Consider the following 15,919-nt stretch of genomic DNA (forward strand, 5'->3'; position numbering starts at 1 on the left):
CCTATGAGAACTACAATCAAGGGAAGGTTGTTGATCCAGCTATGTTGGATGAAGACTATGACCAGATTGATGCTGATGATCTGGAGGAAATGGATCTGCAATGGCAGATGGCTATGATCGTAAGAAGAGTGAAGCGGTTTATGAGAAAGACCGGAAGAAAGTTTTTCGGTGGAAGACCAGGGTTTGACAAGACGAAGGTAAGATGCTAAAACTATCAGCAAAACGGCCACTTTGCTAAGGAGTGCAGGAATGAGCGTGTAGAACGTGGTCAAGGAAAGTCTACACAGCATAATGAGGGTAGAAAAGATTTTAGTGCCATGATGTCCAGAGAAGATGGTGAATACAACTGGAACCTGCATTCTACAGAAACTTCTGAGCAGGCAAATTTGGCGAAGGTTGAAACTGAAGAAAGTGAGAAGGTTACCGGAGAAGAAAAAGCTTTCATGGTAGATGTTAATGACCAGCTCTCCGAGGTATGTTCTAAACCTAAATGTTCTAAATGTGAAAACTTGTCTGAGCAATTAGCAACTATAACCGATCAGTATATTAGGTTGGATGCTGAATTTAAAACCCTAAAAGAAGATCATCATTTTTTAAAAGCAAGAGAAAATAGCTATAAAGTCAAAATAAAAGCTTGTGAAAAAGATGTTAAAAGTCTAAAAACAAAACTTGCTGAAAAAATTGAAGTGATTGATTTAAGCTATGAAGTTTTGGAAGAAAAAACCAAACTAATTGCTGATAGAGAAAAACAGATTGCTGATCACCAAGTAAAAGTGGTGGAACTGAATAGAAAACTAGAGCAGTTCAGAAATTCCTCTGCTATTCTTGATCACCTTGTTAGTGATCAAGGTTCCTCTGCTAAGAGAGGAGGAATAGGTTATCATGAGGTTCCACCACCTTATAATCACAATTACACTTTTAACCCTAGTGTTCAGAAATCTGTTGACTTTGAGGTTGCTTAGACAGTACCAGTTAAAGTAACTTGTAAAGAACCAAATGTTAGTGGAGGCGAAACAAGTTCGCCTGTTTCAAGTGTTAAAATTTCTGATCCAAGTCCAGTCTCATCGGATTCGGATAAGTCATCCGAGTCTGGTAAGGCAAAAGAGGAGGTGGTATTACCCAATGGTGGAGAGAAAGATAAGACGAATAAAAAGAGTACTCCACTAAACCCGTACGTCCCACCATATGTGAGACGAACGGGCGGTAATAAAGCCTCAACATCTAAAACACCGGTTGATAAAAAGGTAGAGCATAGGTGTTGTTTTAGGTGTAATCAATTAGGGCACCTAGTTGCAGATTGCCCTCTGAAGCAGCGATTCAGAGGTGTAAGGCACTACAACTGAGAATAAGCCTAATAGTAATTATCATGCTACTAAAAATGAAAACCATTTAAAATTCAAAAATGTGACTAATTCAGGTTTTCATAGAAACAAATCTCAGTTTTACACTGCTAATAACCAAACCGTAAGCTATAATTCTTTCAATTCACAAAGGTTTGGAAGGCCTCACTATCAATCTTCAAGGAGGTATCCTAATAGGACTTACAGGAATTATCGAGATACTAACTTTGGAAAGCCAAAGTTTGGGATGTATAGATCCAAGACCAATTGGTCTTGGGTCCCTAAATTCTAATCTTTTGCTTTATTTTGCAGGAACAGTTGAACAGGGCTGCCAACAATCTTTGGGTTGTGGATAGCGGCTGTTCCCGGCACATGACGGGTAACAAATACTTGTTACACGATTTGAAACCTGTTCAAGGATGGAGAGTGAGCTTTGCCGGTGAAAGTGGAGGCAAGATTACAGGAATGGGAACGGTGTCGAACGGAAAGATGACATTGGAAAAAGTAAACTTTGTCGAAGAATTGAAGCACAATCTGCTAAGTGTGTCGCAGATCTGTGATAAGGAGTACACCGTACATTTTACAAAGAATGAGGCGATTGTGTTTCAACCTGGTTTTCTATACTACCGACATTAGGATAAGCTCACGGGCAAGAAGTAGTCATCCGCAAGATGTGGTCCGCCACACTGAATACCACAGCAACGCTGAGCGGGACTTCACTAAACCATATCGTCTGGCAGCTTTTGCAGAAAAATCAAAATTCATAGCAAGTAATGCTAAACCATATCGTCTGGCAATGCTAAAATTCCTACATTAGTGGGGAAATATAATGGTATGACGGATCCAAGTGATCATCTCCAAAACTTTATAGCAGTGGGTGGTGTTAGTGGTTGGACGCTCCCATATTGGTGTCACATGTTTGCATTGACACTAAAAGGGGCGGTGAGAGAATGGTTTGAAAAGTTACCTGACGGAGAGGTTTCTAGTTGGGACGATCTGGTAAAAAAGTTTTCCCAACAGTTCAGCCAGCAGAAGAAGCATACACGAGACCAGTCTGAAATTTTGGATGTTGTCCGCCATGACAACGAATCCATTGAAGATTTTATCACGAGATTCAATGATGAAAGTCTGAACATCGATGGGATAAGCAAAGATATGCTTCGCGGTGCCTTCCGCAAGAATGTCAAATGTGACGACCTGGTCCGAACACTCACTGGTAGGGATGGAATGCCGAAAGAAGGGGACGATCTTATGACCGCAGCAAAGTTGTATGCCAATATTGAGAAAACATTAAGAAATGGCAATCCGAAGCAAAAATTTAAAGTCGAGTTTCAAAATCCGAGACCTAATAGACAGGCGAAAGGCCCTATCTGGTCAAGGCTTTAGCCAAGTGCGGAAGTATCAAAACCATTCGATGTAAGATCCCTCATCGGCAACAAGAACAAAGCGGGGCCCTCAAGCGAGGTCCCAATAGTTGGACTCCTCTTTCAAAGACTCCCGCGGAAATTCTCACCACATAAAATATAAGTTTCAGAAAGCCGCAGCCATTAACAAGAAGATCATTCTTAGATGCCACGAAACATTGTTCGTATCACGATGACATTGGTCACAATACGAATGAATGTAGAACATTAAAAAGTGAAATTGAGGCAGTTGTGAAATCTGGAAAACTAAAACATCTGGTGAAAGGTGGGATATCTGACCATGGTAAAGCTCCTGTACGGGACATCCAAGGCCCGAGTATGAAGCAAATCAAGGATTTGAACGTTCACATGATACAAGGTGAGTCCCTTACTGGGAATAAGAGGAGGGAATCTGATAATAAAGAGTGGAAGAATGAACCAGTAATCTTCCCTCGAATTAAAGGGGGTCCGAGCAATAAGAATCCCCTGATTATCACTGCTCTCTTCGGGCACTATCATTCTTACTATGTCTTCTTCGATACCGGAAGCACGTCGGACATCATGTATGAGCAATGTTTCGACCAGCTAGATGAGGAAGATAAAGAAAGATTGAAACCGATCCACGCTCCGGTATCTGGGTTCGGAGGAGAAATAATGCATCCTCGAGGCATAATTTCATTTCCAGTCACCCTAAGTGATGGAATTCATTCTAGAACCGAGGAGGTCGGATTTCTAATTTTACCAACAACTTCAAAACACGATATTATTCTTGGACGAGATGCAATTGGTGACTTCAACGCCCATCCGTCCACAGCACATGGTGCAGTGGGAGTCCCAACTTGCACTGGTATAGTAATAATTCATGTCAATCGACATTGCTTTTCAATCGAAAGTTCAAAACCCAGCAAGATCCCAAAACAAACTCTAAGAACCGAACCAGAAAAATGGGTCTTGAACAAAAATTTCCCCGATCAAACCATAACTATAGGACCCGCTATCTCAGAAGTAGCACGCATTTTCTTGAAACTATTGTTATAAAAAAACGTTGATGTGTTCGCTTGGTAGCCCGCGGACATGACTGGTGTCCCGCGGAGCATCGCGGAGCACAAATTAAGGGTAAACCCATTGTTTACACAAATCGTTAAAAAACAACGTAAAATGGGTCCGGAACAAACAAAGGCAATGAATGAGCAAGTCCATAACCTTTTACAAGCCGGGATCGTCCGACCAATCCGTTATCAAACATGGGTCACCAACCTAGTCATCGTTCCAAAGAGTAAAGGAACATGGCGGATGTGCATTGACTTTAAGGACCTCAATAAAGCATGTCCTAAGGATTGTTATCCCTACCGGAGATTCATCTCAAAGTTGATGTTGTGGCACCATTCAAATTTAAATGCTTCCTGGACGCCTACAAAGGCTATCATCAGATTCGCATGGCAGCAAGTGATGAAGATAAGACAACATTCCGCACAGACCAGGGCACCTTTTGCTATAAAATGATGCCTTTCGGACTAAAGAATGCGGGGCCACATACCAACAATTAATGGACATAAAATTTAAAGGTCAGATTGGTCGAAATTTGGAAGTGTATATGGACGACCTCGTAATTAAAAGTGTTGAGGAAGATCAGATGTTAAGAGATATAGAAGAAACTTTCGAGACACAAGGAAGTATCAACATGAAATTGAATCCAGCCAAATGTTCATTCGCAATGGAGGAAGGAAAATTCTTGGGAGTGATTGTAACGGATGCGGGCTTCAAAGCTACTCCAGACAAAGTTCAAGCTATAGCCCGCATGCCTTCCCCATCTTCCCTCAAAGAAGTGCAGACACTTAACGGCCGACTGGTTGCTTTAAATCGTTTCCAAGCAAATCATGCAGCCAAGTCCCATCCCTTCATTTCGACCCTCAGAAATTGCCTCAAGAAGGCACAGTTCAAATGGACTGCGGAAGCAGAACAAGCCTTCTTGGAGGTCAAAAAATGTTTGATGGAATTGTCCACATTAACAGCACCTCATGCGGGAGAACCTTTAATCTTGTACCTATCAGCTTCAGATATTGCCATAGGGCTGTCCTTCTGACAGATCGAAAGAACGTTCAAACACCGATCTATTATGTCAGCAGAACGTTATCGGACCCAGAAACAAGATACTCCATGCTGGAAAAACTTGTTTTGGCATTGGTCTATGCTGCCCATCGTCTCCGCAGGTACTTTCAGGGGCACCCCATCAATGTCTTAACCGGATACAAACTCAAAAACGTTCTCAGTAAGCCAGAATTATCTGGGCGTCTAGCCAAATGGGCCATCGAGTTAGGTGAACACGCAATAGAGTATAAACCTAGACCAGCAATCAAAGGGCAGGTGCTGGCGGACTTCGTGACAGAAGTCCTGCACCACAAAGAGAAAGAATGTTTGAACGAGCAACAACCCCAAGTACCTCCGAAATTAGGACAGGTTTGGTCTTTATTCACGAACGGAGCCTCAAGGAACGAGGGATGTGGCGCAGGCCTCAAGCTAGTCAATCCCGAAGGCCATGAGTTCACACATGCCATAAAATTGGATTTCAAAAGCATCAATAACGAGGCAGAATACGAAGCTTTCTTTGCAGACTTACGGATAGCCAAAAAGCTGGTGGTTAAACACCTGGAAGCCCGAGTGGATTCCATGTTGATTGCGGGACAGATCAATGGCACATACGAAGCAAAGAATGATATCATGGCTTCATAAATTTGATGCTCTAGTTCTCTTCTTGCAAAGTCATCCATATAAAAAGAAGTGAGAACAAATCAGCAGATGCGATTAGCAAATTGGCCTCAACAAACTTTGAGCATTTCGCCAAAGACATCCCCATTGAGATATTAGACCGACCATCTGTCCCGCAGCACTAAGTACTAGTGATTCAAACAGGAGTAGAATCCTGGATGACACCTATTGTAGCATACCTGTCATCCGGAGCACTTCCGGAAGGTAAAATCGCGGCCCGGAAGATTAAGCACAAAGCCTTGAACTATCAAATGCATGACGGTACTTTATACTGACGTTCCTTCCTCGGACCACTACTTCGATGTGTGGATGCCGAGGATGCGAACTACAGTTTCCGGTTGGGTACGAGACGCCTCCACAATTGTTTCGGCAGGAGGAGTAACAGACTTGTTAACCTCTTTCTCCGGGAGAGGTGATGATTGCTTTTCAACATTTGGCGCATACGCTGATGTTACGCCAAACACACGACCCTTAGCAATGGACGGATCTGCATAACAAAATCAATGCCAAACTTCATCTCCACATATAGCAAAAAGAGTTAACTCGAGAAAACTTACCAGTCACAGTTCCCAATCGGTCCGCAAGGCTTGGGGGCAGTGGCTTACGAGAACGGTGGGTCCGACGTTTCTTCGTCTTCGGCTCCGAAACACTAGGACCCGCATCACTCGCTTGAGACACATGAAGGGGCCTCTTCCGGTATAACTCTGCCAACAAATGAGAGACAGATGAAACCGTAGAAGCATCATCCGAGCTTTCCCCCTCAGAAGCAGCAGAATCGTCACTTAGAATAACGATCACTCCATCCGAGGTTAACACATTAATAGGGGAGGGTTCAAAATGTACGCACCTGTGTCAAAAATAGTATCCAAAACAACAGGCTCGGCCCGTACATCCACAGGAAAGAGGAAATACTTCCTTTCCATAACGGATACTTGCTTAACATCGCGGATGGTTTTCCCGACACATCCCTTGTCATCATATAAAGCGTTAAGCATGGATCCAAACTCTGAAAAAAAAAACGCAAGAGTTAGAGTAACACAAAGATTTGGAGGATCACACAGAGAAAACTAATAAAAACTTACGGCCGTTTGGTTTGATGGAAACGGGCTCCATGTATGGAGCAGGCCATAAGCGGCTCATTCCTGCCCAGACGAGAGCCTCCTTAGGAAGAACCCGCATCGGTGTCAGCGGGACAGTCAGCATCCGAACCCAATCACGGTTCTCATGCGCAGCCGGAATATGGTCAATCAATGGTTCGTTGCTTGGTCGACGAACCATGACCTCCGGCACCACGTTGTCCGATATCCAGAAAAATTTTCTCTTTTAGTCTTTGGATATCGTTTCAACTTCTTGAACAAACGCCCTGTCAGTTGACGAGTGACAAGAAAACCACCCATTTCGACGGGTCATCTTGTAAAATACGGCGAAACGGTCTAGCTGAGGTACCATCTCGTGCGCCATACATACGAATTCGAAGTGGCGAATTCGCATGACAGCACGAGGGTGGAATTGGGACAAGTGAATCCCAAATGCTTTCACTACCTTCATGAAAATTTTCGTCACAGGAAGATGGAAGTTTCCCAAATCAAAATAGTCGGCATATAATGCCATCTTCCCGGAAGGAGGGAAACTGGCAATGGAACCAACAGATGGGAACTCCGGTTCCCATTCTGGCAGAATACCATAAGTTTCAATAAGTTTTTGGTATTCACCATGGTCCCATTGTACTTCTATCTCATCAACCTCTGCCATCGTGCTAGTCATAAAGGAAAATATTTGGTATGAGAGAAAAATCAAAGGGATATGCAGAGAATTTCAGAGAAAGATAGTAGGAAAATGATGAGAATGCAAAGACAAAAAAACTTCCAAAAGAAGTTAACTCCACGTATTTATACCCACCGCAATTAATGCGATGGGATACAGACAGTGGAGAGAGAAAAGGCAACCCAGTAGACAACCGCCACGTCACGCGGGAAATTCGAAAAAGTGAAAAAGTTGAACAGTCGGATACAGTTACAGCCGTCATAAACGTCCTGTCACCTGCACACGCGCCTGCGAGTGGTCAACTTGTCATTTTTCATCATTATCCACAAACAACAAAAGATATTTCTCATCAACTTGCAAGACAAAAACCCCCAAATCCACAATAAGTCCAGAATTTCACCCGCACAAAATACTTCACACGGAAAAAACACTTGACTGGGGGGACTTATAGAGGTAGGGTACCAAAAAGACCCAAATACCCTTAAGGACTACCCGCGGGTCAATCAGAAGCCCCTGATAAGTCACCCGCGGGACATATAAACCATCCGCATAATCATTTGAGGAAGAAACACCCTCATATCGCATGCGGAAGCACCACAGTACCATCAAAGGTCATCCGCGGGAAGCAATATCCTTCCCCAGAAACAACCACGAGGTAAGTGCTCCAGGATAGCTGTCAATACACAATTGCCTTCTAGAAGATTTGCCAAGATGCTTTCTTGGGCAATACGTGAGCCCTCGGCCAGTCAATTGATGACAAGTGGTAAGGACGTTATAACCGTGCACATGGCTAATATTCTCCAAGCAACCAATGAGGAAGAGACACGTGTCCAGGTTGTTATACATGCACATGCAACGTATGGAATAAACCTATTACATAAGGACACGTGCCCAGATGGTTATAAAAGTATTTTCTTAAGGGACAGCTGCCCCAATCACCTTCCCCCATCCTTCGGCTATAAATACCTTGTCAAATGGTATGAGGTATTCATTCACTCACCTATATTCTGACTACACTTAGTCTTTGTACTTAAGTACTTTCTCCATTACAAACGATATTGATTCTCACGCCGGAGGGTGGTTACAGGAAGACCCCCCGCTCTTGTCCTTCCTCTAACGAGACTTGCGGTGTCTGTTTTGCAGGTTTCGGTCACTGGACTTTGGGAAGTGTTACTAATATCGTGATCGTAGTTATCATATTGTACTATGTGGACTCATTGGATCCCGGACCCATACTCGGGGAGTGGGTCCGTGTTTCCTCAGTTTTGCATGGGATCTATAATCATGTTTAATCTAGTATATTGTTGTTGGATCGTATCCGATATTATTAATAGGGTTGTATCCAAAGTAATTACTTTTATAATAAAAGACGGCGTCCTTAAGGCTTAAAAAATGGTTTGAGTCAACTTTATTGATTTAGCATGTATTTTACATTAGAGCAGACATGACGGATCTTTGTAAACAAAAATAACATTTTGATTGTATTATGACGATGATGGTGTGAATCGCTGGCGGTGTTGGTTTGAATTGTTGGTACAGTTATTAAAATACCGGCTGTCATGGGTGGGGTGGGCCCCTCTAGGAAGAAATCGAACATATTGGAATTTTGGAAACATCTTTATAGTTTTTACATAAATGCATCAATATCTAGCACGTGGGCAAAAAGCAAATTGCTGTACTATTACTAATTCCAAAATTGTTTTTGTTACGTGAATTGAATTCTATGTTCATTAAATCCTATCTTTGTTTTTTCAACTAGAGATATCTTTGATCTTTTTAAATGGGTCCCGGAGGATGAGCTCGAAACTATAATTCTTTGGTATTTTATTCATAGTATCTTTGTGCATTTAGAGATATAATTCATGGTATTATAATCATAGTATATTTGTGCATTTAGAATGCTAGGAATTATTCGTATTTCTAGAGCTCAGATACAAATCAAAGAAATATTTTGGAAGAAATATTGACCCTCGGTTATTTACGTTTCTCTAATACGTCCAAATCTAGAAACATTTCTTGACTATAGTTGCGTAACTAGGAGCTCCCAAGCGTATTTTTGCTCAATGGTGTAAATATACTTGTTCTTGTCTGAAAATCTTGAACCACCCCCTCCTCTATGCGCACGTGTCTTTATCTAAGCTTCGCCAATTAGTATAAGTTAATTTTCGTATATTTTTCTTGTTGTTTGGGCCGCTAAAACATTTTTTTTTTCTCTCTCTCTCTCTCAAATCCCATTTATTAGCAAGGTTATACATTGAATTTGAAATATGTTGACCGAATGGTTTTCTCAAATTACTAAAATATTGATATAATGGTTAGACTACTTTCAAGTGTTTCTACTTTCTGGAATTTAAAGTAATGATTATGTAAGGAATATGTTAAGAAATGCGCTGTCTATTTTAGGAAATTAGTTAACAAGTAAGAGATTTTCTACTCGTTTTTTTCAGATAATATTTGTAATTTATTATTAAATACAAAATAAAAATACAAGTCTTCAGAACATGGAACACAACAACATACAAATTGGGACCAAATTGATGAAACAAGATTCAACAAAATCAGCTATATAGTACTGATTCAGTGGATCATATTACATACTTCAGAACATCAAAATATATATATCTAAATTTAAAGCACATCAAATTACAAGCCAATTTGAACACAGCAAACAATTAAATGAATGATTGTATACTTTTATCATACACCCTGAATTTACACATTAGTGCAAAATCAAATCACAAGAATAAAATATGGCTATATCCTAGTACAAATTATGCCTTGGCAAGTAAACTAGTTCCTTCAGTTGAGCTTCTATCTGTTTGGCATCGAACCCTAATCGAGGTTGAAAAGCCTACACAAATAAAAAAATATATATTTGAAGTCATTAATCATGATTTCCATTATGATTATTTAATTTGCGTTCAAAAACTCGATAGTTTACTAGATTCTATAACTCACGCCAACTATCGCATACTCATTTGTGATATAGATGACTAAAACCTATTACAATTACACTTTTTTTTTAATTTAGTTAAACAAAGTTGTCTTGATGAATGTTCTCCTTAAAAAAATGAGGTCAATTGCCTTATAATTATTCTTTTTGGTGCGTTAATAAAAAAAAAGTATTATTAGTTATAAACTACCTTTGATTAATTAGTAAGTTTTTAATGCTTGTTTATTGACTAACAACCTAATTGTTTTTTTTCTTAGATATTTGTAGCCAATTTACCATGGATTTTAAGACTTGCGATATTTTTCTTTAAAGGGTGCATGTTTTGAAAAGTGATAGAAGATGATATAAACCTGAGCATGAATCGTGCAATAGATATTGTGACCGACGGTACTCGAGTATAAACTCGTAATTTCAGCACCACCTTGCTCTATGACTCTGTACAATTCAACTGGTACCACTCTCTTGTTATTCACCGTGAATATCAAGTTAACCTCTAGTTTCAGATCCTCTGGCTCCGTTACGTGAACCAACTTTAACCGGTGTTGAGTGCTCGACTCAGCATTACGGTTAACTTCCTTTTCTAGCTCTTCTTTCCGAACCTTCAATCGGTCTACGTTTTCCTTCAATAGTTTAAGTGACGTGGTGGCTTGATCTAAGAACGAGGGCAACGACTTGCTTTCCTGTAATTGTTCCAAAAATATTGTTTACCAGGCGGTCGCAATATAAGTGACAAGAAACTATTTATTTTTTCGAACATCAACAAGAAACTAAGTAATCTGAAAATGGTCGCTAATTTAATTAGAAGATATAAAAAAATTAAGTTAACGTAAGTAATAAAAATATATTTCAGTCAGAAACATTCTTTTAAAAAATAAAAAAAATTAAGAAATCGGTCGCAGAAACAGTTGAAAATGGTAGACAAATAAATAAAAACTCGTTGCAGTCACTACGATCTGGTTAAGTGACCACCTAATAAGTTGGTCGTAAATAGATTTAAATGGGCATATGCGACCATTTTGGGACGATTATGAAACTCGCCAATGGTTGTTTTTAAGTAGTGGTGATTGTTTGTAATACATGGTTGTTTAATGAGTATTTGTAACACGCATGGTACATAAAATAATATAACATAATAAGTAATCCTTAATTCTTAACCTCAAGAGTAAACAATTTATCGCTACGTCAATCTTAACTCAACCTAACCCGACTATGATTACATGGACTCTTTGGTTGCTTCTTAATAATTTCATTAAAATGTTACCTTTGAATCAGATAGATGTATATATAAACAATGAAAAGTTATGTAAACCGAGTGCATGTGTGTGTATATCTATAGAGAGAAAGATTTACATATGGTTGAAGATTAAGGAGAGCAGCTAGTGTAGAGTAGAGATCCTTCATACGATCTCTACGTAGCTTTTCTTTCTCTGCTGGTGGTGCATGAGAAGATGAGCTTCCAGGCCTCATATTGATTATTTGTATTATTGTTATTATATTGTGGAATATGTATCACACACAATATGTTGATTTTTTTATATACTTCAAGAGGGCTAGAAAGTTAGACTCAAATCTGAAGTCTTCTCACCAAAGTCCAAATCAACGCCTACATATTTATTGAACAGAATTTAGAAGGGAAAATAAAACCGTAAACATGAGCACATAATTGCTAGCTTCTTCGAAGTTGCAGTTGAAAAGGATACTTGTCGTTTTGATAAGTCTAGGTTTTATTATTGCTTCAAATATAATATGTTTTTAATTAATAAAACGCTATTAAAAATTTGATTAGGCTCGGTACAAATATATATATGATTATTTTAGAACCACTTTAAGTTTTAAGAATTCGAAAGAATTCAACGTAACATTTTTTTTTTGAATTTTTTTACACACATGTAATACGTAAGTGTAAGTAACGTAAAAAGATTTACAGTATTTTTTTACACACTGAATCAACTTATTACACATGTGTAACTAACATTTAAACTTGTGTAATTATCAAAAATCTTTATTCTCTCTCCAGATTAATTATTTAATCGTATTTATTTCCAACCACATATTCAATCCTCATTTATTTAATTGTGTGGTCCATATTGAGTTCTTAAAATTCTTATAACTTATTAAGTTCTCAAAAGATCCCATATATATATATATGTATGTATGTACATATAAATATATATAGGGTGAGTTTATTGGGGTATTTTAAAAAAGTCGGAAACTAAGGAACACCCTTCCCAACCCTTAGATCATTTTCCCGTATACTTATGGTATACCCTCAATCACTTAAATCGCATCATTTTTGTAAGGTAAAAAAAACCTTCAAAAAATAATTAAAAAACTTATAAAACTAAAAAATGTAAAACAAAAAAAACAAAATATTTATCTAACACCACCCGTTTAAAAGAAATCTAGTTTAGCATTCGAAAAATAATTTAAAAAATTATAAATAAAAAAAAAGTAAAAAACCAAAACGTTTCTCTATCATCCCCCGTTCCAAAAAAAATATCGGTGTAGCCTTCGGGTTAAGTTCAACAATTAGGGATAGGTTTTTAGGGACTTAGGTATTACGTGTAAAATACTAATGAAAAGTGTTATTTTAAATGTAAAACATTAATTTTTACATGTAAAATCTAAAATAACTGTTGTTTTACATGTAAAATGTTAATAATATTTGTTACTTCACGTGTAAAATGTCAATGAAAAGTGTTATTTTACATGTAAAATATTAATTTTTACATGTAAAATCTTAAAGAACTGTGGTTTTATATATAAAATGTTAATGGAATTTGTGGTTTTATGTGTAAAATGTTAATGAAAATTGCTATTTTACATGTAAAATCTTAAAGAACTGTCGTTTTACATGTAAATTGTTAATGACGTTTTTTGTTTATTTGTAAAACGTTAATTAAAAGTGTTATTTTGACCCCCCCCCCTCCCCACAAGCCAAAAAAACTAAATCCCATAAAAGCTAAATTAAACCGGAAGGCCAAACCGAGAATTTTATTATTATTATTATTATTTTTGAAACAGTGATGTTAGATAAACATTTTGGTGTTTTCACTTTTTTTTAAATTTTTTCGTTTATAATTTTTTTAATTAATTATTGAATGTTAAACCGTGATTTATTTTTGAAACCGGGGATGGTAAATACAAATTTTGATTTTTTTACTCTTTTTGTTTATTTTTTCAATTTTTTGGTTTTATAATATTTTATAATTATTTTTCGAATTCTAAATGATATTTTTTATTTGTTTTTTTCTTTTTGGAACGAGGGATGTTAGATAAACATTTTGGTTTTTTTTCCCATTTTTATCTTTTCGTTTGTTTTATTTCGTTTTATAATTTTTATAAATTTTTTTTTCATTATTTTTGGAGGGTTTTTTTCCTTTAAAAAAATGATGTGATGTAGATGATTAAGGGTGTACCAAAAAGATGTGGGGAAATGATCTAAGGATTGGGAATGGTGTTTACCATTTTTTTGGTTCCCTTCAACACACACACACACACACACACACACACACACACACACACACACACACAATAAATGAGATGTTACAAGGTTTAAAGGCTATCTGGATTTGGTTACACCCATAACCTTCTTATTTTTTTACTATAAAATTGTTTCTTAATTATACATAATATCTTTTAAAAAATGAATATTAATTTTTAGTATATCCCTATTATATAAGATTTTCATAGCAAATATTTGGTAAGATTAAATATAATTTAATAAGATATTAAAAGTCGTTTAAGGGCTATCTGGGTTTAGTGAGAGTTATACACGTGAATTCGGGTCAAATGAATGAGATACCTCATGTCACACCCCAACCTAAGACGAAAATGTCAGGGTATGAGCTGATTGCTCACAACTCTCAAGGTACTATCATGAAAATTTTAAAATGACAATATCTATTATTCCAATTTAAATAGTCCAACAAATTTCAAATACCAAAGTACATAATCGATAAATAAAATAAGTAAAAACAAAATAAACTTTTAAGTTCTTGTATCTTCTATCTAGCATGCAACCCTAAGTTTTTTCAAACAAACTTGATAATCATATCATACGGTGACCTGCATATGCGTTAAAAATACAATAATTTTTGTCAACACTAGGTTGTGTGAGCAAAACAACAGGAAATGAATATATAATAAATATAGAAAAGTGCAAATTGTATCAAATGATATAAGCAATTTAACCAAATGTGCAAGTAATAAGTTGTCGGCAAGCACGATGCCAGATGAACTGGACGATGGCTACTACGACGGTATAACCAAATATTCAAGTAAATAAGTTGTCAGTAAGATCGATGCCAGATGAACTAGACGATGGCTAATACGACTATATAACCAAATAAGCAAGTAAGCATGTAAGGCCCCGACTCGGTGCCCAACTTTGGAGTTGGATTTACTCGTAAACACAGTTCTAATTATCAGAGTTAATTAAAAACTTTCGACGAATAATAAAAGTCAACCATTTCTTACAAACCATAGAATACTTGTCTTAAAACATCACAAATTGTCATCCTCATGCTAGCTCTTTTAACCTATTTTACCTACGTGCATGCTGAAAGTCAGCTACGCTGAGTGAGTTCTAGTTAATCAGGCAACGTACAATACATTCACATACTTACATATATACGTATCCGAAGATACATATTCGTAATTAGCATGTTACTTTTATTTCATACATTCATACATACATACTTACACTTGCCTTAGTCAGCCAAGAGTATGCTCATAGTCCTCCGTCTGTACCTACACTCAAGGTCGTGAACACGAAAAAGGTCCGCAGTCCTCACCTATGTTCACCATTCATGGTACGTACAAGGTTCGCAATCCTTCCCTATACCATCATACATTAACAGCACGTACAAGGCTCATCCTTCCCTATGTTTCCACCTATATCATAGCACGTACGAGGTCCACCGTCGTCCCCTATGCTACCACATTACATCTACAACACGTTTAAGGTCTACAATCCTTTCCTATGCTGACTCCCATTTACATTGCGTATAAGCTCCACAGTCCTTATCTATGTTGACATCTATCATTTATAACATGTATAAGGTCCACAATCCTTAACTACGCTATTGCATGCCATGTCCATGAACAGAAGTTAGAGGGATTTTCCATCCTAACTAACTATGTCAGACGTAGAGCCCGTATACCGTACATACACCTGTTTATACGTACCATATACAATAAATATTTATAACGTACCAACATAAACAAAGCAAATTACATCATTACATACAGACACACTAGGCATCCTTTTCATTAATCTTCTAATAATCACCTTCCTTGGCGATAAGTGCAATATCCAAAGATCGTTCACGCATCGACAAGAATTCATCCGTAACCTCAACATAATAACTATCACTTAAATCGTTTATGTCATACACTTACCAACTAAGTTAAGTATATTAACATTTCATATTGAGTATGGACACTGCCCCGAAAACATAAGAAGGAAACGGGGCTAGAAACTCACTCGCGTCCCGCTTCTGATGATGGTTATATCCTTTCTTTGAAATGTACGACTGACTGTGTAATAAGGCACACTAATCACTTACTACTTCTATAGTTTGTTACTTCATTTGCCTTTCTTTCTAAGTCCTACCCATTTTAAATGTTACCTTTCATTATTAATTGGTTCCTTGTTCTTAGCGTATTTACCGTATAAGCCTATGCTCTTT

The 15,919-nt window shown here is 37.6% G+C and overlaps 1 protein-coding gene across 1 annotated transcript; it reads right to left on the bottom strand.

Moving 5' to 3' along the window:
• Positions 1-9,976: 9,976 nt before the first annotated feature.
• LOC143572514 (transcription factor bHLH167-like) lies at positions 9,977-11,716 on the bottom strand. Its single transcript, XM_077057872.1, has 3 exons — positions 11,577-11,716; positions 10,577-10,906; positions 9,977-10,124 (listed from the first exon to the last, which is right to left on the bottom strand). The coding sequence occupies exons 1-3, from the start codon at positions 11,691-11,693 to the stop codon at positions 10,035-10,037; spliced, it is 537 nt and encodes a 178-aa protein (XP_076913987.1). The 5' UTR covers positions 11,694-11,716; the 3' UTR covers positions 9,977-10,034.
• Positions 11,717-15,919: the final 4,203 nt, after the last annotated feature.

Source organism: Bidens hawaiensis, unplaced genomic scaffold (assembly GCF_021521415.1).
Source record: "Bidens hawaiensis isolate Kalapana, Puna unplaced genomic scaffold, B.hawaiensis_p1.1 tig00000001_1, whole genome shotgun sequence".
In the NCBI taxonomy this organism is placed as follows: Eukaryota; Viridiplantae; Streptophyta; class Magnoliopsida; order Asterales; family Asteraceae; genus Bidens; species Bidens hawaiensis.